The sequence below is a fragment of the Miniopterus natalensis genome, chromosome 16 (assembly GCF_054644295.1).
Source record: "Miniopterus natalensis isolate mMinNat1 chromosome 16, mMinNat1.hap1, whole genome shotgun sequence".
In the NCBI taxonomy this organism is placed as follows: domain Eukaryota; kingdom Metazoa; phylum Chordata; class Mammalia; order Chiroptera; family Miniopteridae; genus Miniopterus; species Miniopterus natalensis.
Genome location: NC_142096.1, coordinates 928,373 through 953,155, shown reverse-complemented (window position 1 = coordinate 953,155; position 24,783 = coordinate 928,373). Strand labels below are relative to the sequence as shown.

Here is a 24,783-nt window from a genome sequence, read left to right as displayed (position 1 = left end):
GCACCGGCTCGGGACAGCAGCAGCCAGGCAGCTCCGCGAGTGCGGGTAACCTGCGGGGCGCGGGCGAGGCGGCGGGGCAGCTACGGCGGAGACCCGCGCGCAGGCCCCCGCCAGGTCTCGCAAGCGGAAGAGCGGGCTGCGGGCCTCGAGGACTCCGCGCGCGGAACCGGGGTCAAACCCACAGCCAGTGCGCAGCCCCGCACCCAGCCTGCGCGGGCCCGCGGACCTCACGCCTGTACAGCGGCTCCTGGTACCAGAGTCCCGTCCAATCGGAGCTGCACAGCTACATCCTCACTGGCATCCTTACCAACCAATCAGAGCGCCCCACAGCGACCAATCAGAACACACGAGTCTGACCAATCAGAAGAGTGCTCTTTGAACCAATCAAACTGTTCAGATTTGGATTCCTCATTTGCATGGAAATGGACCAATCAGGGACAGGGCAGGGACTCCCTCTATATAAGGGGGGGGGGGGGCGCCGCCTTGGCTGGAGGAATAAACTTTGGTTTCCTCTGCAGGTCGCGTCTCCCGCGCTGGCGAAGCGTTTACCTGGCGGACGTCTCCTGGCCGCGCAGCCCAGGTTGGGGCCTCCCGACGGCACTGGCTGGGTGGCGGCGACCTTTTGTTGACAAGCCGGCTGGTGAGTCAGGTGGTCTCCACGGGCGTGGCTTGCGAGCGGCCTGTCTCCTGGAACGAGGAGCCCCCAGCGCCCGTTTGGCACCCGGGGCTCCGGGCCCTGGCCCCGGGCTCCCTCGGGGCTGCCTCGTGCTGGGGCGGGCGCGGGGCCGGCCCTCCGCGGGGCTCAGCGCCCGGCCCGCTCGGCGTTTGCTCGGAGCCCACCTACCTCCGCGTGGAGCGCCCCGGGAGCGCCGAGCGCGGGGCCCGCTGCGGGCGACGCCCCGTCCCGTCCAGTCCCGCCCCGGCCGGAACGTCGCGTCAGCCGCGCGCTCCTCCCGCTCTCCAGCCTCTCCCAGTCCCCGCCCCTCCGCGCCTCGGGCCCCGCCCCCGGGCCGGGCCCCGCCCCCCCGCCCCATTGGCTGGCCGTCCCCGTCCCCCCGGCGCCCCGAAGACCCGGAGGAGCGGGTCCCGGCGGCTGCGGCGGCGCCTGCTGCGCATGCGCGGGGCGCGGGCCCGGCCGGCTCGGCGGGGCGGGGCTCCGGGGCGGAGGTGCGGCCGGCGGGGCGGGGGAGGGGCCGGCGGCGGCGCTTCCGAGCGGCTGCGGGCGGCCTGGTGCGGGACCGCGCCTGCGGCGAGATGGCGGCGCTGGACGCCGAGGGCTGAGCGCCGCCGCGGACGCGCGAGGCCGGAGCCGGTGAGGGCGGCGGGCGGGACCCCGAGGCGCGCGCCCGGCCGGGGGACCTCTGCGGGCGGGGGCGCGGGGCCGCGGGGGCCCTGCCCAGGCCGAGCGGGTGTCCCGGTGACTCCGCCGCGCGCCGCCGGCGGCTCACCTTGTCCCCGGCGCGGGGCGCACTTCCCGCCCGCGCCCCCGCAGCGCCCCCGGGCCCGGGCGCCGCCGGTGCCACCGGCCCCACCGACTCGGCGCCCGGCGCACCCCACCCCGTCCCGGTGACCCGCCGGCTCCCGGTGACCTTGCAGTTTTCGCGGTCCCTCGTCCCCGAGTCGGACCTTGTCCTGCCGTCTGTCCTTTCCGTCCGAGTCGTTAGTCTTGGGGTCGGGCCGTCGCTCTGCGCCGCGGAGGGTCCGCTGTGCCCGGTGCCCGGGAGCGTGTGCCCCGAGGCAGGGAGCGGACCTGCCCTCGCCCGGGACGGCCGCGCGGACCGCGAGTGGCCGACACTCCTGCCCTCCGGGCTTGACCGGCGCCCGCTTCCTGCCGGAGAAGTTCTGCGTCTCCCCGGCGCCCGCGCGGCGATCGGAGTTCGTGCTTCCCCGCTGCCGGCGGCGGTGCGGGAGGGAAGGCCCGCAGCGCTCCCCTCGGGTCCCACCGGAGCCCCGCGAGCAGGTGGTGTGGGCGCCCGGGGCGCACGGCGGGAACCCCTGCCTGTCGCCCCGGGCCCAAGGGAAAGGCGCTCTGTTGTGGGTGTGACCTGCTTTTAGCCGTAAAGTAGTAAATTGTCTATCGCTGGAAAGGATCGCGTTTCATAAATAGTTAATTTTTCAAATTCAAAACTCTGTCCAAGTGCCGGGAGCCGCTGGGCTGAGCAGTGTGAGTACGGTCTGGTCCGTTCAGGCGGAGCTCGCTGACGTTTTCAGACTTCTTCCTGGGCTTGGAAAGCAGAAGGCAAGGGCTCTGTTTGGAAGCCTGGTGTGACAGAGGGAGTCACAGGTCAAGTCTCTACCTTCGAAGAGCATCATCTTTGCCGTTCACCGCCCCCCCAAAGTCTGAAATTTCTTTTACTGTTTTGCACAGTTATTGAGCACCTGCTGCACGACTGTGTGGGGTGTTTGGGTAAAGGGTGGTGACCGTGCGTCCCTTCACGGCCAGGTAGGTGGGTAGGACTGTACACATGTGCGTCATCTGTCCTTTAACGGACAGTTCCGGGACCTGCAGACTTCGCGTTCGCAGGGGGTAGAGCTCACATCTCATTCGGGACGCGGGAGTTTCCTGGCTTCTGGAATCTTTGTTTTGAGGATGGCTGAGAATCTTGTCAGGCTGGGAAAGGTCATCCAAGTGGAGAGAGGGGCCAGGGAGCACAGAGTTGGTACTTTTGGGAAGACGCAAGTGAATGTTTGGGTGGAACATCAAGTATTTGTACCAGTAGCAAGTGTGATAAAGCTAGAAGTAAAAATGGACCAGTTTGTGATTGTTTATAGCACAGGCTAATGGCATGGGATTTGGTAGACGGAGAGGATTTATAGCCAACTTTGAGTTGGGAATGGAGCGATTGGAATAGTGTGGATTGAAGTAGGCAGAACTGGGAGGCAGAGCCCTCATGATTGCTGTGGCCATACATAGTGAGGGGCTGAGCTGTGGCCTTAATTATAGGAAAGGAAAGGAGGAAGTAGATTAGACAGAACTGATGTTAGAGAAAATGAAGAGAGTGAAAATGTCTGAGGTTCCAACTCAGGTTATTGGAAGAATGGTACCGTTTAGAGTACATCCACGGAAGCTTTATCTTTGGCATGTGGGTTACTTTGCAGCAGCAGTTCTTAGTCTTTGGGGGATTTGTAATCTTTGGTGAAATACAGAAGCCTGGCCTGGAAAATTTCTACATGCACCTCTGTGTTCTGGTTATAATTTGAGAGAGTCCATGGGCCACCTGAAGCTCATCCATGGGCCCAGTGGGTGGGCCTGGAAGCCGCTCTCAGAACTGCTGATAGCTTTAAACAATAGAGCCTTCACATCCTTTCCGTTATTGCTAAGACCCCCTGGAGACAGGCTGTGTACACAACTAGGGATCCTTGTGTTGTGGTTTGATTAACGTGTGTTATTTGCTGCTATATTACAGAACAAACTAGCCCAAGAGATTAAATGTTTGTCCTAAGTATACCAGTTAGCAGGAGGGTAAGATGGAATCAGGAGTTGCTTTCTTTCTCGGATGAACATATTTGCAACTGATTTGCCATCATTGGGTGTAGTTACTGCGTCCGAGTGACCGCATCAGTGAGGACTAGATGGTCCTGGAGGTTCTTTCCAGTTAACAATTTGTGGTTCTTGGCTCTTAGGTGTTCACCGGACTCTCTGTGTGGACCTCCTTGTTTCCCTGTGCCGCAGCGCTCGTGAGGCTGGGGGATGAATTGGATGTATGGAGAGCAGGTATCAGGCCAGTCATTTCCTTATTTCCTTTGTGTCTCAGTCTGGATTTGGGGGTGAAGGGTGAGGAGGGTGGTAAGTGAAATGAGAAACTTTAAGAACTTCTATTTTCTCTATTCAGGTTTGTCCTACATAACTCTTGTCCTCCATTCAGGAAGCCTTTTCCAAGTAAAGATGGAAGCTTTACAGAATAAGTGAAGTGCTGGGACCTCGTGTGTTTTTCTCATGGGATTAAGTCCCTAACTCTCCCTAGGATGGCAACAGCATAATCTGACTTTTCTGCTGCGTTAGGATTATATTCCGGGTGGGGAACCAGAGAAAGCTAGTATTTCACATCTTTTATAGCTCTAGAAACTTTGATTCCATAATTGTTAGAAAGACTGGGGTCTTTTTCACTCTTTCTATAAAATTATGTAATTATAACAAGCAGTGGAAAAACAGTAAATTGGTGCTGATAGTGGTGTGTATTCTGAAGGAACTGGTCACTGAAACTTACAGGGGGGCGGACGTCTGCCAAGCACCACGCAGATGATTTCCTGCTGCACTGGCATCAGGAAGAGTATGATGTTAGGACATCATTTTACACTTTTTCATGACTCGGGATGTACATACCCTATCGTTTGGTTCTCATGATCGCTGAGCAGTAGGAGTGCCAGGAAATAGTCATTGCTTTTCAGACGACGACACTAAGGCTCAATTAAGTCACAAAGATTAAATGTCCACAGTGTTGGCTAGTGAGTGGCTAAAAAAGAACTGGAGCCGTAGCCCGTGTTTCTGTTCCTGGGTCAGTGTTCTTTCCCCACGACGCTTGGTGCAGATGTGGCAGGGCTGTGGGTGAGGGTCTGAAGTTACCTGTGTGGAACCTGCTACGCTTTCCTACTGGGTGGGTCTGGGCCTGTCTCCTCTGTGGTACAATGGTGATCTCACTGCCCTGGCTTTTGGTAGATAAATTTGAAATTCATAAGAATTTATCACAAAATGGTATCTTCCTGTCAAGGTAAAAGCAAAAGTTGATTTCTCTGGAAAAATATACTGTATTGGTGAAATGTAGGAATTAGTTTCCTTTTCAAAACTTGTGGATATTAATTCAGTTTCTTTTACAGGTGAGGTTTGTTCTTTTATAGAAGCCTGAAAATTTGTATTTTTGGGGCAAACCCAGATCTGATTTCCAAAAGTCTGTATCATGATATTTCATGATTTTTACCATTACATAAAAAGTTTAATCATTAAAAAAAAAAAAAAGATTGGCCATTAAAATCTGTTAGTGTATGTAAAACCCTGTGTCAGGTAGTTCCTGATTTGTAAGGAAGACTAGCATTTGTTTCCTCACTCCTGAAACCTCTTGCTGGTTCCCAGCACATGCTGGAGCACCCACTGCAGGCCGGACACTGCGAGGTGCTACAGTGACACCCAGAAAGCCTGGCCTCCTGGGACTCAGGTTTAGTAGGGTCACTGTCCAGAAGGGCACAGACTTGGTCTTCTGGGATTGGGTGACTGTTTGGGATTGTAGTGACAGGCACAGCTTGGAGATACGGGGGGTTTGGTTCCAGGCACCGCAGTGAAGCGAGTCGACGTCTTTTGCTGGCGGAGGGTCTGTCCTCAGTCTGTGAGCACCTGTGGAGCACAGTGAGGGAGGCTGCTGTAAACTCTCCTTTTCTCTGGCTCTCGGGCAGATTATGCAGAAACGGAACCAGGGGAGCGTTGTGTCGGGTACCTGCTGCTGGGTGACAGGCAGCCCTAAGAATAAGGGACTGAAGACGAGCTTTCCCCCCTTTTCCTGCTCACGGCTTTGCTTTCCCAGGTTGCCCAGCTGGGCTCGTTCAGCTGTTGTGCCCGTTTTGCTGGTGGTCACTCTAGTGGCCACATTCAGCTGGCAGCTCACTGGGTGATGGTCTCTCTGTCTCTCCCTCTTTCTTTCTCTTCTTCTGCGTCTTATATCATATAGTCTTTTTTTAAAAAACATTTTTTTATTGATTTTTAGAGAGGAAGGGAGAGGGGGAGAGAGAGAAACATGAGTGTGAGAGTGAAACACCCATCAGCTGCTGCCTGCATGCCCCTCAGCAGGGATCGAGCCCCATGTGCCCTGACTAGGAACAAACCAACAGCCTTTGGCACCCAGGACGATGCCGAACCAGCTGACCCACCTGGCCAGGGTGTGTACCATGTAGTCTTGTCTCAGGGCCCCTTGCTCTCCTGGTGGCCTTTCCAGGAGGATTGCTGGCCTCACGTGGTTGCTAAGGGCTCACGAGAGTGCAAACGCAGAAGCAGCCGGCTCCTTAACCACAGGCTTCGAACCAGCACGGCGTCCTTTCTGCCACATTCTGTTGGTTACAGCACGTCACAGGCCAGCCCAGCTTCAGGGGAACAGGACCAGACAGGAGCGCGCATCCCAGGACTGCACCTGGCAGCTGCGTTACGTGTATTACATAACGGGGCTCCTGTGAAACTGGGGAGCTGAGGCCTGAGCTGCCTAGTACTTATAGTGCTTTGAGTCTGGGCCTCCTTAGGGAACCCAGGGAATGAGGTGATGCTCATCCCATCCAGGAACAGGCACGTTTCTAGACTGCAGCTGGGTCTCCTACCTTCCTCTCCATCCCCACTATCACTTAATTTTAGTCTCAGTGGCAGCTTTTTGGGTTTTTTGGGTCAGGTTTTCTTTTTTCTTTTTTAAATTTTTTAAATTTTAATTTTTTAAAAATATATCTTTATTGATTTCAGAGAGAGAGCAGGAGAGGGAGAGAGAGACAGAAACATCAATGATGAGAGAGTCATTGATCGAGCCCGCAACCCGGGCATGTGCCCTGACTGGGAATTGAACCCCGGTTGCCTGGATCCCAGGTGGATGCTCAACCGCTGAGCCACGCCGGGCCGGGTCAGGTTTTCTGAGTAATGTTACGGCTACGGGCATGAAGGAAGCGAGTGTCTTGTTACATTGTAGCTCCTGAGTGGACCAGCGAATCCACGTATCTCATGTAAAGAACGTAGGTGCAGCCTGGAGCCCCTTTGAAGCACGTCATGTCCTCAGCGGTGGGCTCCTGCGTCCTCTTGCGGGCCTGCACGTTCTGAACCGGGCACACTTGGCTGCTGTGGGAGGAGTTTGCTGCCTGGCTGTGCTGAGAAACACAACCCTGTAAATAGGAAGGGTTGGGCGCCGAGAGGGGCAGATAGGGTTACGGGACGGTGTTTCTGGAGGCTTCCCTCCCTGCTTTAAGTTACTCGAGTAGTTTAAAAACGTCCAGCACTGACAGTCGTAGGTGTGATGGCCTTTCACTCACTAGGGAAACAGGCTTTCCTGATAGATGTTTGGTGCACCCATGATTACGATTAAACAGTCTGAGTCCTGACGTGAGGATGGGTGCCCTGGCCTTGGAGCCACCCCCACAGGCCAAGACATCCTGCCCTTTGTGTTTGGTTAGTGTGGGAGGGAGGGGTAGTTCAGTGAACTTACTCTGTGCAAATCAGGACATACTTTACCTTAAAAGTAAATAAACTATGGCCTCTCCTCTTACAGTGGGAGGGTTAGAGGCAGACTGCTGTGGGGTCAGAGTGGTAGCTGAAAGTCGGGTGGGCCTGATGTCTGTCAGCACTTCTCCTAGTGATGCTGCCTCCGGGTCTTTTGTAAAATGCAAAGAACAGGTTTCTTGCTGGGCTTTTGTAAGATTAATTGAAATATGGTCTGTAAAGCAGAAAGCATGGTCTCTGGGACATAAGCAGCCCATAGACCATTTTTATTGCTCATAATTCCGTATTATAAATAAGGCAAAAATTTAAGTCCACTTTTTGGGGAGCCGCTCATTTCTCAAGGACAGCTATTTGGCATGAGCAGCGCTGCATCTTAAACCTCACCTCTTGACTTAAAAAGTAAGTTGCCTGAGTGACTTAGAAAGACCCTGCGTGGCAGAGCCGAGGTTGGCTGTGCAGCCTGGGAAGAGGCAGTGTGTACACCGTCGTCACAGTCATTTGGGTGTTTAGCATGGGGGCTGTAGCGTACCCGCGAGGTCTGCAGTGCGGTCCTTGGCAGTGGGCTCAAGAATCTCACATTTAACAAATACCTCAGGTACTCGTTTGTCTGAGAAATGCTGGTAGAAACTGAGTCTTTAATTTGGGGTTCTGGTGCTCCCCAGGACCACTTTCTAAGCCACAGCCTGTGAAGCACACGTTAAGATAAACTTAAAAAGGATATTCTGAGTGAGGGGTGTCTAGTGTAGAGTGGAGTCCTCGGGGTGGAAGGAGGCAAGGCGCCGCCATGGGTCTGCTGTGGGGAAACTCCATTGCTTCCTGGGGCGCTCAGCGTGGGAAGAATCACGAGAAACGGTTTAAATTGTAAATCAGCTAATGAACAAACCCCAAAACGTGAAGCTATTTTCTCTAAGTCTTGCTTAGACAGTGGCGGTGGCAGTCTGTGTGTGTCACTTAAACCCTCTTAAGTCCCGTGACACAGCTGTCATTGCAACAGCAGATCTTCCAACCGGGGCTGTTACGGGAAAAACTGAACCTGTGTTTGTTTATATCAGCCGTGTTTTTATCGTGTTAGTACATTTTGTGGTAAAAAAAACAAACCAAAAAACATGCCAACCCCCTGATTCTGTCTGCATTTGAGTGGAAAGGATTAGTTGGCATTTGTTTGAGGAGCCTATTGTTTTGTGTTTTCACTGACTTCATGGCCAGTAGTTTGGGGACAAAAACTATGAACTTGTCGCTCTGTTCTGTGAGCGGTAAAACGTGGCGTCGGTGTTTAGATGTGAGTGCCCAGGACGGAAAGCGTATGTTGTGCTCAGGAATTTCGTTTTCCTAGGGTACAAGTTTTGGTAATTACAACTTTTTAAAAACTTTCTTTGTGATTAATTTGCCTTTAAAGTGTTGCCTATCGAAAGAGCTTAGGTTTCACGTCATCCCTGCACTGAAAGGTCGCCGGTTCCGTCCCCCGTCAGGGCACATGCCTAGGTGCGCATTTAATCCCCAGTCAGGGTGTGTAGGGGAGGCAACTGATCGATGTTTCTCTCTCTCCCTCTCGTGCTTCTCAAAAAAAATCAATAAAAACGTACTAAAAAAATGAAAGAAGTGAGTCTGGGTGGGAGCGGGTCCTGGGTCTCTGGAAGCTCTCCCCCCATCTCCTCACCCAGTCCTCTCTCTCGGGCTAGGAACTGGCACTTCGGAAGTGAAGAGTTAGCAGGTCTCCGTGGCTGCTTAAACGCTGACAGATTATAATCCTTAATGTATTTGAAACAGGAGGAAGTGTTCTGGGGCGAACGTCACGCTAGCCTTGTGACCAGGGCAGTGCAGGGACAGCGAGCTCCCTCCCAGGCCTGGCGTCCCTGTGCGGGGGTCCCCCTCTCAGCCTCAGCCCGGGCTCTTGGTGACTGCTGTCTGTCCGTCCTGAGCGGCAGCGTGTATGTACCAGGTGCCTGAAGAATCCAAAACAATAAATATTCTGGATTCGAGGGGGGAGAAGTTTGGTAAGCAAGTATTATCTTATTAAAATGCCACACTTTGAAACAAACAACCAATTGCTTATGGAAATTTTGAGTAATTTTGGAATATGGGGTTGTAGTAATTATGTGAACTGTGATGTTTGCAAAGTAAAGATGTTGTGTTGCCCCAGATGTTTTTCCAGAGCATGGGACTGATTTCTTCAATGGTCCCCACAGCTACCTGCTCCTCCCGGTTAATGTGCCCACGCTTCTGCACACACTCTTTTTTAAGATTACATGCTCTTTCTCAGCATGAAGAAAAAGCGTTTCTAATGCCCCACAGAATCACCCTGCTGAGAATCTAAGTGAAAAGGAAGGGAACAGTAGCATCTGACTGACGTGGCAGACGCCCAGCCCGAGGCACACCGAGCTCAGCGCTTCTCGTTTTAGGCTCTTTTTGCAGAGCAGACTTGGTGGAGAGAGTGTTGGCTCTGAGCCGAGGATCCTGGGTTCAGAACCCTGACTCACTAATTTTGTGGTCCTGGCGCTTTTGGTTCCCAAGACCGAGTTTTACCCCTCGGTCAGTAGGAACATAAAGACCGTGGAGGGCACTGGTGGCACTGAAGACAGCGTTTGTGAGCCAGTGGACTAACACTAGGCGCCCGGTAGTGGTCGCTGTTGCTCGTACTATTTTTGGAGTCAGAGCCCTGCCTCCGATCGAGTTAGGACTGGCCGTGCTTCTGCGTCACCTGTGCGCCCGTGCGTGCAGGTGGGCTCAGGCAGGGGCGGGGCGCTGTGTTGTCCGTTCTGCAGGGCGTATTTACACAGCCCTCCTGCCTATGAGCCTCAGTTGGTTATGGACGTTGGGAACCTAGGTTTTAAGGTGCGCAGTGTTACTGGGAACTTCATTTCTGGCTACATGCAGCACGGGTGTGGGAAACCTGTCTGCCGATTGTGACACACGCCTGGCGAAAACTGCCAGGTGCAGCAGTATCTCCTGGGAAAGTTTTGGTATTTTACCGTTGTAAACATAATGTTGCGTATTATGAGAAATTGAGGAAATTACAACAAATGAGAAAGAAATGACCTGACTCTGACTGCTGACTCTCCTTTGTGGATGTGAATAAACTTCAGTGTCCTTTTGAAGCAAATAGGAGTCATATCCCTAAGTTAACAATAATTACGAATAATAAAGGCGTTCAGTGTAACAAGTAAAAATATATTTCATTTTTTTGTTATGACCTGAGGAGGAAGGGATGGAGCAGGGAGTAAAGGAAAGATCAGTCTGATAAAAGACAGAAACAGTGCCAAGTCCTGTGTTTTGTTTTGTTTCTAGGGACCATAACTGTTTAGCTTTAAAATTAGAGTAGTTGCCGCTAAATTTAATGAAAGTATTTTCCTCCTCACTAAAGTTTCCTAGTAAAGTACAAAAACATTTTTGACCCTTATTTTCAATAAAGGAGAACTGTTTTGTTTTTTTAGAGAGCTGGTACAACGTACTTAATTAGATTTTTTTAGAGATGTGTTGTTTTGAGCCGCGTCGCCATCTTGTGGCCGTCTGGAATATTGTTGCCAAAGCTGTGTTTTACAGCTGTGAGCACACACTGCTCTGATGTCCACCAAGGGATCAGTCAAGTTTGTGATGGGCAGCTCTTACTGTAAGTGGAGGGTAGGAAGTAGAAAATAAAATTAATTGTACACTAGGATTGCAACTTGGTAAGAAAAAATGTGTATTGGAGAAAAATCATGGCATAAAGTGAAAACAGTTGTGGGTTAGGTTGTGTGGTTATAGATGGTTGCGGCCATTTCATGTTTTGCTGAAACATGCAGTGGCTTTGGATAAGTGACTCTAAGCTGGAAAGTGTCATGTGTCTGTGCTCCAACCCTCTTTTAAGAGGTTACCCAGGCCAGAGGGCTCAGATGCTCTTCTCCTGCCAGTTCTTGGGCTGCTTTTGTCTAGCTCAGTGTTTCCTAAGCTGGTGGCTCTTAGGGAGTATTTTCTGTATCAGTTTCTGTACTTTTCTCTCATTTTGATGACAGTTTTAAACAAAAAAAGTCAATCTGAGAAGTATGGTGGTTCATTTCACAAACCACCTGGAACAGAATGAGGCTCTCTGGTGTATGCCTGCTGTTGCTGAGACCTGGTTGGCACCAGGGGCCCTTCTTTTGCAGACCTGAAGAGACACTCTTGGGCACCAGGCTGCGAGGGAGGCATGTGGGGCAGTGGTGAGATTTGTCCCTCCCTTTCGGAATTGACAGTACCCAGTAAGGAAAATAAAGCTATTTTGATGAACACAAAAGTTGGAAATCGGGGATTCTGGGTAAAAACAGGTGTAATTTATTGTTTACTATGTGCTAGGCACCATGCCAAGTGCTTTTCCTCAGTGTCAGGAGCATCTTTGGAATTGTGCTCTGATGTTGCAGGAGAGATGCGCATCCACACGCACGAGTATTTGCAGCAGCCCTCAAGCCTGTCTGTGAACAACAGGCTTCCTTGACCTGCACAAGCTATTTGCCTGGGATGTGACCCAGTAGCTCTGTTTATTAGCTCACCGGCATTTACAGTGTTTCTGTGGGAAAATTTGTGCTGTGTTCTAAGCAGCTATTGCTCCTCCAGACTTTTAGAAAATTCTAGTTGATGTACAACTTGGGGATTAGTATGTGACTTCTAAATTATTTTGAATAATTAGGGCTAGAGAATGTCCCAAGTTTTTAATGAGCTTTTCTCTTGTTTATATACCTTTGGCCGTTTGAGTATTTAATAAGTCAAATGAGCATTTTCAGTAATATTTACCTTTTGCTTTTTTACTGCACGTTTTTATTGAGCATTTATTTGGGGTTGTAGATATGAAATCATGTTGGTTAGGTGGACGTGGACTTGGAGCTCGGAATCAGCAGGGCAGAGATGGGAGAGGGTATAAGTGGTTTATGTCCCCAATTTCCTTTATAATGTTTCAGTTTTATTAAAGTTTTAGTTCTAGGCTATATGCGTACATTTTTTAAAAACCACCCTAATTTCACAGGATTGTTTTATTAGTTGTGAATCTTCATTTAACACGTATTTATTGAGTAAAGACTGAGAATTGGGCTAGGGGCTGGAATTATAAAGATGACTCCTTCACCCAAAGGTGGATTCAGCGGGCACCAGAGCCTGGACAAAGCACATTCTGCTTCCTGGCTTCAGCCCCTGCACAGCAGCTCCTCTGCTCTAGTCACAGCTGTCCCTCACAGCCAGTCAGCCTGAGGGTCAGTCCCTTTCATTGAGGTGCCAACAGTAATCAAGGCTCAGCTACAACAGGAGGGCACACAACCCACACAAGGGACACACCTGGAGCACTGTTCAGGTGACCAGCGAGACTGTCCCATTGGGCCCCAGGACACCTAATGCATAAGGGCCACTCTGCTAAGACTGGGGGACGTAGCAGATCCTCGTAATACATAGAAACAAACAGCCAAAATGAGGCAACACACGTTCCAAGTGAAAGAACAAACAAAATTCTGAAAAAAGAACTGATCAAGGTGGAGACGAGCAACCTACAGATGCAGAATTCAGAACACCGGTCATAAGGATGCTCAGTGAGAACCTCAACAAAGAGATGGGAAGCCTCCAAGTAGAAAAAACATGCAACGGGACCAGTCAGAAATGAAGACAATAATTACCAAAACGAAGACTGTGTTAGATGAAGCCGAGGGTCATATCAGCAATTTGGAAGACGAGGCAGCAGAAAGCACCCAGTCAGAGCAGCAGGAGGAGAATAACCCAATGCCTCTGGGGCAGCAGGCAGGGCACCAGCACTCGCATCATGAGGGCACTGGGAGGAGGGGAGAGGGCAAGGGATCAAGGACCTAGAGGAAGAAGTAATGACCTAAAACGTCCCTAAACTGGGGAATGAAATAGACATACAAGTCCAGAAGCAGAGTCCCAAACAGATGAACCTAAAGCCCACATCAAAATGTAATTAAAATGGCAAAGGTTAAAGACAATCTTAAAAACAAGAGAAAAGCAGTTAGTGACCTACAGGGCATCTCCCATAGACTGTCAGCCAATGTCTCCACAGAAACTTCTCAGGCCAGAAGAGAGTGTCAGGACCTATTCAAAGTGATGAAAAGTAAGGGCCTGCAACCAAGACGACTCCAGCCAGCAAGGCTGCGTTTAGAATCGAAGGGGAGAGACAAGGAGAGGAGAGATGCTAGAAGGGAGAGGCCTGTGGAGACAGGCTGGGCACCGAGAGGGATGCTAACGCGTGGTGTTAACCTTGGAAAGGACTGCACTTCTCCCGGCTCCCTGGGACTCCCGTGGGACTTTGCAACTGAAGTGCCGTGCAGACAGTGGTGGTGTTGCCAGTAGGAGCTGCCAGGACCAAGGAGAGCTGGAGGGACTGAGGGTCTGGAGTTAGGTGGACAGAGTGCAGTAGTGAGGTGGCTGTCGGGTGACTGTGAGCAAAGGAGGGTCCTAAGTCCAGGGTGGTGCGCCCGTGATAGTGGGGTGGGCAGGGGCGTGGAGCCTCGCATGGGGTGATGGTGTGGGCTAGGGAAGAACGATAGGTCCAAGTGTTATCAGGAAGCTAATCAGGGAGCCGGACCGACTTGCGGACCTTAGGAGCCCACAGTGGTGGTTATTGAGCGTTTGGTGAAAGTAAGAGATGCTGGGGGCTGGTGGGAAAGGCATCCTGCTTCCTTTGCCTTCTCCCCACCTGCCGTCCATTGTGACGTCCAGGCCTCGTGATGAGCAGTCCCCCCAAAATGGAGTTTCTCCCTTCTGAATATTTAGGTCATGAGAAATGTAAAATCCAACAGACTTATGCTTTATTATAACAGAATTCCACTGGAAAAATCTCTGAGATACATGCCAAAAGCTGTCTGCACAATTAGAGCCATTCCACTGTGTTATAAGGTTACCAAATACCCACCCTGGTGTGCCCAGCACGGTGAGGTTTCCCAGGGAGCAGGGCCTAAACCTTTGTGGTCTGGGTGAGTCAGGACGCACTGTCCCGCTTTGTAAAGTCATTGACATGACCCACAGTCTTTTTGCATGTCCTGTGTGTAGAAGTGACACTCCTGTGCTGTTCAAATTAAGTTTACGTTGTTGTGAAATACATACTGTCTGCTTTCAGTTGGCAGAGTCTTGGGTGTTCTAGGGCAGGGGGCCTACGCGGCTCTCTCTCTCTGCCGCGTTCATTGAGTTTTAATTTGTGCTGTTGATGCAGTAGCTTTGCCTAAATGCGGGCCCTAACCTTCCAGGTTACCTTTCCTTAGGCTAAGCTTCCCCAGCACCTGACACATGCTGTCCTGTCTTGTCCCCGAGAAGTTTCCTGTGGATTCACCTTGCCTTCTGGACTCAGCCTGAAGCTGGGGCTCTCTCCTCCAGTATGTTTGTGTTCCTGCCAAATCCCCTTTACAGACAGATGTGTGACCGTATTTGTCTGGCTTCTCAGGGCTGGGTTATCACTCCCCATGGGTGCCCGCATGTGCTGCCTTGTGTTCAGCTGTCACACTGAAAGCTCTTCATTTGTTTGCAGGTTCATCTCCGTACTAGACTATGAGCCCCTTGAAAGGAGGAGCCGTGTCCTACTCATCTCTAGGTCCCCAGCATCCCATGCGGTTCCTGCTGCACAGTGAGTGACTGACAGCTCTTTCTAAACTAGGACCATGTTTGCCAGTGACTTTATACGTACCGATGACTGATGGCACCTGTGTAGGCCTGGTAGTAATGTTGTCTTAAAAAATAGGACTGTGGACTTGCACTGCTCCTGAGGCTCGGTGTCCTCACGGTGAGATGGAGAAGCCTCAGATCAGAGGGCAACTGTGACAGCACCTGTGTTTGAAGGGCCACACCCTTCCTGTCCTGAATGAGGTGTGGAACTGTTTGTGGAAACTGACCATTTTAGTTGCTGTGTCTCCCTTTCGAGGAAGACAGTGCCATTTTGAAACCCTGTCGTATTTCGCAGTTTAAAATGGCAGCTCCTGGTCACCAGAGGTGTGCACTCCCGAGGGGGCACCTGGGTGACAGTGAGGGAGAAGCGGCCTGCGGTGGAACCAGGGGTGGGCAGTGGGGGAGCAGTATTCACCTCTTTGGCTCTATGTTAATTAAATCAGTTTCTCAAATAGCAGCTGTTTCTCTTGTCTCTTTACACACACAAGCACACAGATGCAAAGCACGTGCAATTATGAATGAGTGAAGGGGGTATAATGATTTTAGGGCACTGGCTCCCTGAATTTGGAGAGGGCTGTGAATGGACCATAGAAAAGACTACAAATGGAAAACCAAGGTGGGCGTTAACACTCATCGGCGTTCCTCAGCCTCGCCCAGAATGTTCCCCTTTATCTTCAGCAGGTTCACAGTAGGTAGAAGTTTAGTCTTAAAATATTTGTCATGCAGAAGAAAGACAAAGTGGCTCCACTTTGTATTTTATTTTAAAAGTAAAAATTGGTGTGGAGAAGTGAAGCAGAACTTGAAAAAAAATAGCATAAAAAGAAGCATGCAAGGTTTACTGGGAACATGACAATTGATGCAGCGATTAGACCTGAACAAGACCCTGTACTTGAAAATTACAGTGAAGGGCATTGCTGGGGCAGCTAGTGAAATGGAATATATATGAGGTGATAGTAATGAACTAAATTCCTGAATTGCATCATTATGCTCTCAGTGCTTAGGAGAGTGTTTTTTTCCCTTGGGCAATGGCACACTAAGTCTTAAAGGGTATGGGGAAACCACTGAGGTGGTTCAGGTAGTACATACACGTGTAAATATTAGAATATGTCGTAAACAGATAAGTGAGCATGTGACCCTGGGTTCTCTGCTCACGGTGCTCGGACATGGTGCATTTGCCATGCTTGTCTGCAGTGCTCACAGTGCCGAGTTTCAGTTCCAAGTGGTGGACAGCTGACTGTCTTAGCGTGTGATGGGCTGACAAGACTGTACCAGGGGTGGTTTCTTAATGGACTTGCCTAGTTTTAATCATATTGAAAATTATAATCTCTTGTTTAACACATGAATACATTGAATTTTTTACAGGTTTAAGCTGAATTTTGGGACATGGCCACTGCTTCACCAAGGGCTGATACTAGTAATAACCACAGTGGAAGGTTACAGTTACAGGTAACTGGTAAGTCACTTTCATAATAATGTAAACTAGTTCCAGATGAAACTTTCTTTTAATCGGAATTTAGCAGATTTACTCCATAAGTATCTTTTCTTTTAGATTCGTACTATAGTGTATTTGTTGCAGCAGGCCTCCATGGTAGACACCCTCTGAAGGTATTTTATTTGTTCATTAAGTATTTATAGAACCTTTGCTGGGTGTGGAGAATTGTCCTCTTTGGTGGGGGAATTTGGGTTCTGGAATTAGCATCATCTAGTTGGTCCTCACATGATTATTAGGATGGGGAAGGAAGCCGAAGGCCTTGTTTCACTCATTTAGCTGTCCATTCCGTCACTGGGCAAAGTGCTTGTTAAGTGGAGTTACATGTATGAAGACACATCATGATCAAAATGGCAAAGGTGAAAGACAAAAAATCTTAAAGGCAGCAAGAGAAAAACAGTTGGTTACTTAACAAAGGAGCCTCCATACGACTGTCAGCTGATTTCTCAGCAGAAACCTTGCAGGACAGAAGGGAGTGAGCCCGGCCGGGCGTGGCTCAGCGGTTGAGCATCGACCTGGGATCCAGGCGATCGGGGTTCGATTCCCGGTCAGGGCACATGCCCGGGAATTGTGGGCTCGATCAATGACTCTCTCATCATTGATGTTTCTATCTCTCTCTCTCCCCCTCTCCTTTCCTCTCTCTGAAATCAATAAAAAGATATATTTAAAAAAAAAAAAAAAAAAGGGGAGTGGCAAGAAATATTCAAAGTGATGAAAAACAAGAACCTACAACCAAGATTGCTCTACCCAGCAAAGCTATCATTTAGAATTGAAGGTCAGATAAAGAGCTTCTCAGATAAGAAAAAGCTAAAGGAGTTCATCACCCCCAGACCAGCACTACAGGAAATGTTGAAGGGTCTTCTTTAAGAAGAAAAAAGGTAAAAAATAGGAATAATAAAATGGCAGTAGCTACGCACCTATCAACAATTGCTTTAAATGTAAAAAGATTGAATGCTCCAGTCAAAAGACGTAACTGGCTGAGTGGGTAAGAAAATAAGACCCTTCTATATGCTGCCTACAAGAGACTCACTTCAGATCCAGACACACACAGACAAAGTAAAGAGATGGAAAAAGACATTTCATGAAAATGGAACAAAGAAAAAGCTGGGGTAGCAATACTTATATCAGACAAAATAGACTTTAAAACAAAGGCTATAACGAGATGAAGGATCCAGCAATCCCACTTCTAGGTGCTGATCTGGAGAAACCCAAAACACAATTCAGAAAGACCTCTGCACCCCTGTGCTCACTGCATTATTTACAGTAGCCAAGATATGGAAGCAACTTAAGTGCCCATCAGTAGGTAAGTGGATAAAGAGGAGGTGCTACATGTATGCAATGGAACCTGGTTCAGCCATAGAAAGGAATGAAACCTTGCCGTCTGCAATAGCATGGATGGGCCTGGAGGGCACTGTGCTGAGTGAAATAAGACAGAGGAAGACAAAATCCATGTGATTTCACTTACGCATGGAATCTAAAGAACAAAGTAAATGAACAAACAAAACAAATTCAGATACGGGGACTATACTGATGGTTGCCACAGGGAGGCACCTTGAGGGCTGGGTGAAAAAGGAAGAAGGAACTACGATGTGCAAATTGCCAGCTATAGAAAGAGTCATGGGGATGTAAAATAATACTGTAGTAACTGTGTGGTGTCAGGTGGGTACTAGACTTACCAGGTGATCACTTTGTAAGTTTCTTAAATGTGTAATCGCTGTGTTGTACACCTGAAACTAATATATGTCAGATGTAATTGAAAATAAATTATTTTTTGTAGTAACAAGTATGTTACTGCAGTTGATCCTGAGCAATGTGAGGGTTAGGAGAGCCAGCCTTCTGAGTAGTTGGAAATCCAGGTATAACTTTTTTTTTTTTTTTTCCACAGAGAGGGGAGGGAGGGAGGCACAGATTTTTTGTTGCACTTACGCATTCATTGGTTGATTCTTACATGTGCCTGGACAGGGGATCGAACCTGCAACCTTGGTGTATCAGGTTGATGATCTATGTTTAACTTTTGACTCCCTTAAAACTTAACTACTAATAGCTGACTGTAGACCAGAAGCTTCCTGATAATAGCAACACATATTTTGTGTTATTTGTATTACATACTATCTTCTTACAGTAAAGTCAGCTAGAGAAAAGAATTAAAATTCTAAGGGAGAGAGTTACATTTACAACACTGAGAAAGCTGTGTGTAAGTGAACGTCACGGTTTACTTAAACCTGTGTTCAAGGGTCACTGTAGTTGCTTAGGGCTGGCGGGGGGGAATTGGGAGGTATTGGAAGGAAGGGAGAGGGTGTGTGCTTAATGGAATGGGGTGTTTTTTTGGGAGTGGTGACTATTTTTAAAAATTAATTGCACAACCACCATTGAATTACATAGTTGCAATGAGTGACCTGTATGGTGTGTGAATTATATTTCAATAGTACTATTAAAATTCCCATGGTTCTAAGGTATTGTCATATTCTTGTTGTGTTTTTTTCATTCTCAATGGAAAGAGCTTGAGTTGCACAAGCAGCGCTCTTTATTTTTATGGACTTATTAGCATAAGTTCTGCTTTCTGGCTACACACATTTACTAGTGATTGTCATGTTTCTGTTAGTTTCTGGTGCCAAACTAAAGAGGAAAAAGAACTGGTTTGGAACAGCAATATACACAGAAGTAGTTGTAGACGGAGAAATTAAGAAAACAGCGAAATCCAACAGTTCTTCTAACCCCAAGTGGGACGAGCAGCTGACTGTGTAAGTACCACCTAAAATGGGTGCAAAGTGTTCAGGGGGATGTGTGCTTGGAGTTTTTTAAGTTGTCATTTTGTAGGAAAACTTATAGTAATAGCTGCTGTATGAACAGGCAAAATTAGAAGTGAAAAGATTGCGGGTTTACTTCCTTTCCTCACAGAAGAGGCCTAATAATCTTTGCTCTTGCTTTATAAAGGAAAGTATTTCTATGTAGCCATGTTTCTCTTTGACTCACAAAAATAAAGAGGGCAGAAAATTAGTTATTCTTAATTTTGGCATTTCTGAAAGACAGTGTTATAAATTTGTGTATTATAGCCAATGCCATCGGTTGTCTCAAATGTTTAGAAATCGTCGTGAAGCCTCAGACTCTCGACGTACTGAGTGTTTGGTTCAATAAGTACAGAAATTCTTACCTAGCTATGAGGTCCTAGTGTACTTGAAAGTAGTACTGTTTCTAATTCAAGTCTTTGACTGTTTTCTGCAATGTTTCCTCACCTAAACTGAACCACAACTTTAAAGTGACTGAGGTGAACGGCATATGAGGCTGGCACTGGGTAACGCGTGTCCTGTGCTTCGCCCTTCCCTGCAGAAGTGTGACCGCGCAGAGCATGCTGGAGTTCCGGGTGTGGAGCCACCACACGCTGAGAGCAGATGCCCTGCTGGGAAGGGCGGCCGTGGACCTGAAGCAGGCTCTGTCAACACACAACAGAAAGTGTACGTTTCGCTCTAGCCTCTGCTGCCGTAGGAGCCTGAAGAAGACTGGTTTGTGTATCTGAGGGAAGGTCAGCCACCGCCTGTGAGTGCGGCATCCAGACAGACTCTGGTTCCCTCTGTGAAACGGGAGGGTCAGGGAGTGCGGAGGAAGTGGCTCCTCCTCAGCTCCGTGGACAGCGCGTCTTCATAGTTACTGTCATTGCTTACCAGGCCTTGTCCTGCCGGAGACTGAGGCTGCCCCTGACTGAGGGACAGGGTCTCTGCTCTGTTGGAGGCTGCGGAATAGTTGAGGGCCTGGACCTGCCTCCCCCAGGTCTGGTGGTCAGTCCTGGGAAGAAATGAAGAGAGTGAAGGGCTGAGCCCAGGCCAGGCGGTCAGGGTGCATCTTCTTCCCCTGGGGCAGCAGAGTACCTTCCCCTGTAGCCAGGGGCGGGGTTAGTCTCCCTTCATGGGTAGTTCGATTTCTAAAACATTCTTATATGTGGCAGAAGCTTTTAAATTAGGATTTTTTTTCCAGTGGAGAGAGTGAAAGAACATTTGAAACTCTCCCTGGAGAGCAAGAGCGGCGTGGTGCAGACGGGAGAGCTGACGGTGGTGCTGGACGGGTTGGCAATTGAGCCAGATAATCCGAGGAGCTGCAGCCCACCCCCAGCCAGTAAGCTTACTGTGTGTGTGCAAAATTTAGGAAAAACATCAGCAGGAAGTGTATAAAAACCTAGTTTCTTTCTCTTGTTCAGTAGAAATTCAGCAAAATGGTGATGCCTTACACGGACATGGAGAGCCTTCCACCAGGACAGCAGCCAGGTAGAATGTCCTGTGTCAGTGTCTGCGCCGAAGTAGCATGATGTCCCCCCACGTGACATTTTCATTGTAATGTTAGCATTTGCCATAGAATTTAAACCAGGTCATTTGATTGAATTCCTGAGAAAGTAGTTTGGGGGAAAAAAAAAAAAGCTTATGTCTCTGTTGAGACATAATATACCTCCCATAGTATCCCCCTTTTCAGGGGGACCCTTCGGAGATGTCCAGTGTGATCACAGCTGGGTGTCCTTCCTGCCACCTGACTTCATTACCTGGTCACTCTCACCACGAAACTCGGTCCCCCCCAGCCCTAGCACCACTGCTCTGCCTCCCATCCCAGGAGGCTCTCCTGATGGGGATGTTTTATATCATTGTAACTGCACAGTACGTGACCTCAGCCTGGCTCTCACTGAGATGGGGCTCGCCTATTTCGTTGTCTGTCCTGCTTCATTCCTTCTGCAAGTGGGCTTTTACGTCTCCATGTAGGTGTAGTTATCAGTAAACAGGTGGATCATGAGGGGAAATGGGGGTCGTCTTGCTATAGGAATTGAAGCTCCCTGTAGATCCCTGGACTGTAAGGTCTTTCCTCAGGAACTGTCCTGATTTCAAAATGCACTTGCATTACGTTGATGACAACGAAAGAGGCATTCTGTTTAAAATAATTTAAGTTGGAACAAAAGCTCGTCAGAGATGGCAAGAGCTGTGAGGTCACTAACACAGGACAAGGTCACAGGATGGAAGGGAGCCTGTTTTAAAGAGAGAGGTCCGGAAGTCATCTCCGAGGAAGTGCCATTCGAGCTAAAACTGAAGCACTGACACGAGGTCTGTGGGAAGCTCAGCAGGCAGAGGAGATGGCAGTGCTGGGCCCCACGCTCGCTCGTTTCTGGTTCATTTCTGCTCCACAGTTCTTTCCACTCCAGAATATAACAGTTCCCTGTTTGGTAACCTTGTAGCAGTTACTACTTTACTGCCTACATACTGTAATTTGTGATAGCATTCGAAGACTTCAGCATGCTTTTTATGTTTAGTAAAGTTGATACAGTGTATCTGCTGTGAGGCGGTGCCGATTGGCGGGACAGACGTGGGGAGGGGCTGGTTCTGAAAAGTTGTCTGTTGGTTTTGGTGAGAAATCTGGGTCTTGTTCCAGGTACAGTGGCTGTTAAGCAGGGAGGGACAGGATCTGATACTTATATTTAAAAAGAAAACCAAACTGAGGCTGTTCTGTGGAGAGCAGATGGAGTGGCCTGTGTGTTTGGAGGCGCCCTCTCTCTCCGGGTCATTCTCACAGTGTCACCCAGCACTCTGTCCACTGATGGTGGTTTAAAGTGCCTGCTTTTGTGGTTGCAGTTTCTTTTTATTTGCAGTTTCCGTTTATTTGTAGTTTCTGTTTATTTGCCGTCTTCAAATACTGATTATAAACTATTATTATTAAGCACTAAAATTGTGAGTACGTGATTAGAAAAAGTTCATAATTCTAGAGGTTAGTTATAACAGTTTAGAGTTAACATTTGAAGACCTTTCCAGTGTTCAATACAAGTACAATAGTTTGAAATTGATGTTTATGTTTCACAAGCACTTTGAAGATACTTCCAGAGCATTGAAAATAAAGATTAATATTCTTAGACTTAAATATTTAAAATGTACAATTTGAACATTATTTTGAGGGGCTGAATTCATTTTGATTTAGTATAGTTGTATTTCTCAGTATAGATTTATCTGCTGTGTATGTGTTCATTCCTCTCTCTATATCTGTCCTTGAGTTTGAATGTTAGGATCTCAGTCACTGTTTCATATGAACGTTCTGATGGGAAGTTGTTGGCTTGTGCCAAGCTCACTGAAGTCAGCATCTGTCTTACAGGCTGGCTGCTGAAGGCCTGGGTGGAGTAGATAACCACGTTCCCGCCCATACTGCGGCGCAAAACTGCTGTTCGCGCGTAGTGAACGGAGACAGTGCGCCTCCGTCTCCGTCTCAGGGTGAGGCCAGACCTCGAAACACACCGGCTCCCAAACCACGCACCCTGGAGCCCAGCGGCGACACAGGTAAGCCTGGCTGCTCTGACAGGGTGGGAGGCTCAGGACATTGGATCTGCACCAGCATTCTTATCACTGTTATGTTTCTTAACCCTCAGCTCTACGGCAGGAATTTAAAAGCTACAGTGCCTGAATTTTCTTAAAATTAGGGAAATATGCCAAAAATACATTAGTTTAGAGATCATAACACATTTACTAAGCAGGAACTATACGATAGCTAGGTTTTTAAGCTTTATGCCCCCCAAAATACTATTTAATTCACAGGGACTACATTTCTAGAAGAACCTAAGTGAATTCATGGATTTGTCAGATATGAATGGCTCCTGTATCCTGTCTTGTAGTATACAAATATTTGTTTCTTGACATGTCACTCAGTAGGAAATACACTATGAGCTGGCCTAGCTCAGAGAGTTTTATTTTTCCAAGAGGATTCTCTGTTACAGAAGGAAGATTTTTCTGATCCTGTTTTTCAGTGGAATCAACTGTAAATTTCACAAGTTATTTTTTGTTTGATCTTTGTATAGTACTTCTTCCAGATAAATCTCTTGAAACTGGAACGTTTTAGGACTTGCTTAGATGACCCTCATGTGCTGGGCTAGAGTCCTGTCTCTTGGTTCCAGAGCCTGTGTTCTTGCCTCTGTTTTCTGTCCATGGCAAAGTATTCAAAAGTGGAAGCATCTAGAGAAGCAGCTCAGTGATTAAACGGAAAAGATGCGTTTGCAGATAAGAGTTTGCATTTATACTCAAGGTTGGGGGTGTTTGCCATGTGTTATTCTGAAAGTTCTTGCAAACATGGGAACTGATAAGAATTTTTTAAAAATTTAATTGTCTTATTAATGCATCCCCATTAAAAAAATTTATGAATTTGCCCTGGCTGGGGGCTCAGTCGGTTGGAGCATCATCGCATCCACCAGAAGTTTGCAGGTTTGACCCCTGGTCGGGGTGAGAATTGAGAGGCAAATGACCAGTGTTTCTCTCTCTCCCCTTCTCCCTTCCTGTCTCTCTAAAATCAATAAAAACACCCTCGGGTGAGGATTTAAAATACATATATGAATGAATGAACTTAAAGATCCTAAATACCAGAATAGGTAGAGCTTTTTAGTCATTAATTTAAGGAGGATGGAAAATGAAGAAAAAAAATATATAACCAGGGTAAAGGTAGTGAGCAAATGCATTTATTTTTCTGATTCTGGCCAACTAGAAAGAATATTTGTCTCAGATTTCTGTTAGCAAAGGAGGAAAGGAAACATCATCTTAGATTATCCAGACTTGTCTCTAAATTAAGAACAGATCAGTTAAAGCAGCTGCTGCTCCTGAGATTCCAGCTGTGGATCTGAATGAAGAGATACCCAGTGGGAGCAGCAGCATCCTCGGTAAACACAGCAGTGAGTGTCCTAGACTCCACCCTGTGTAATCCACCTTAAGTCACATATTACAGGGAGGTTTTGTTTGTTTTTTGTTTTTGCTAATCCTCACTCAAGGATATTTTTTCCATTGATTTTTAGAGAGAGTGGAAGGGAGGGAGGGCCAGAGGGGGGGAGAGAGAGAAAGAGAAACATCAATGTGAGAGACACATTGATTGGTTGCCTCCCGCACTTGCCCTGACTGGGGCCAGGGATGGAACCTGCAACCGAGGTGCAGGCCGTTGACTGGGAATCAAACCCTTGACCCTTTGGTGCGCAGGCTGATGCTCTAACCACTGAGCAACACAAAGAAAAATGGTTTATCTTGAGTACCAGAATCCTTCACAGTAAAGCATGAATCCAGTGCTTTTTGGCAAGAGGGGTTTTTGAGTTAGGTGTCCATACCCAAACCACAATGAAAAAAACGGCTTATCCACCATTAAAAAAATTATGTTTAAAACAATGTAACTCTCTTGCAAGCTCTCCAAAGAGGTTGTAAAAAATTAAAATAATACCTTATGTGACCAAATGAATGGGTGACTTGTTCTGTGGGCTTATTGCTGGATTGAGAACCCCAGATCCACTTCCGTTCTTCCTGGAAGTCATTAGATGGCAGGGCCAGTAATTAACTAAATCGTCTTCTGCTTCGTGAAACGTGGTGGAGTGCCGAGTGCTCACTGGAAAGGCTATGCCGACACCATTGTTCCTGTCCCAAAGGGGGTTAAGTTGGAGGCTGCACTGTTCTTGCTGAAGTACTTGGCTGTTTGAGTCAGTCGCTGCAAGGACCCCCTGACCACCGGTCAATGGAATGTTTTACGTTTGGGTTGATGC

The 24,783-nt window shown here is 48.3% G+C and overlaps 1 protein-coding gene across 7 annotated transcripts in view; it reads left to right on the top strand.

The window, feature by feature from the left end:
- Positions 1 to 1,231: 1,231 nt before the first annotated feature.
- The window catches only part of WWP1 (WW domain containing E3 ubiquitin protein ligase 1), a 42,870-nt gene continuing 19,318 nt past the window's right edge, over positions 1,232 to 24,783 (top strand). For 2 of the 7 annotated variants that reach the window (XM_087825239.1, XM_087825244.1), the window contains exons 1-10: positions 1,244 to 1,312; positions 3,625 to 3,715; positions 14,380 to 14,490; positions 14,643 to 14,738; positions 16,139 to 16,229; positions 18,868 to 19,006; positions 19,593 to 19,717; positions 20,235 to 20,372; positions 20,455 to 20,521; positions 22,377 to 22,558. In XM_087825239.1, coding sequence (XP_087681365.1) covers positions 16,160 to 16,229; positions 18,868 to 19,006; positions 19,593 to 19,717; positions 20,235 to 20,372; positions 20,455 to 20,521; positions 22,377 to 22,558 — 721 coding nt within the window. In that variant the 5' untranslated portion in view covers positions 1,244 to 1,312; positions 3,625 to 3,715; positions 14,380 to 14,490; positions 14,643 to 14,738; positions 16,139 to 16,159. Of the gene's footprint in view, positions 1,313 to 3,624; positions 3,716 to 7,960; positions 9,169 to 13,703; positions 14,491 to 14,642; positions 14,739 to 16,138; positions 16,230 to 18,867; positions 19,007 to 19,592; positions 19,718 to 20,234; positions 20,373 to 20,454; positions 20,522 to 22,376; positions 22,559 to 24,783 lie in introns of those variants that run through there. The other 5 variants (XM_087825243.1, XM_087825240.1, XM_087825241.1 and 2 more) reach the window with 5 other exon arrangements.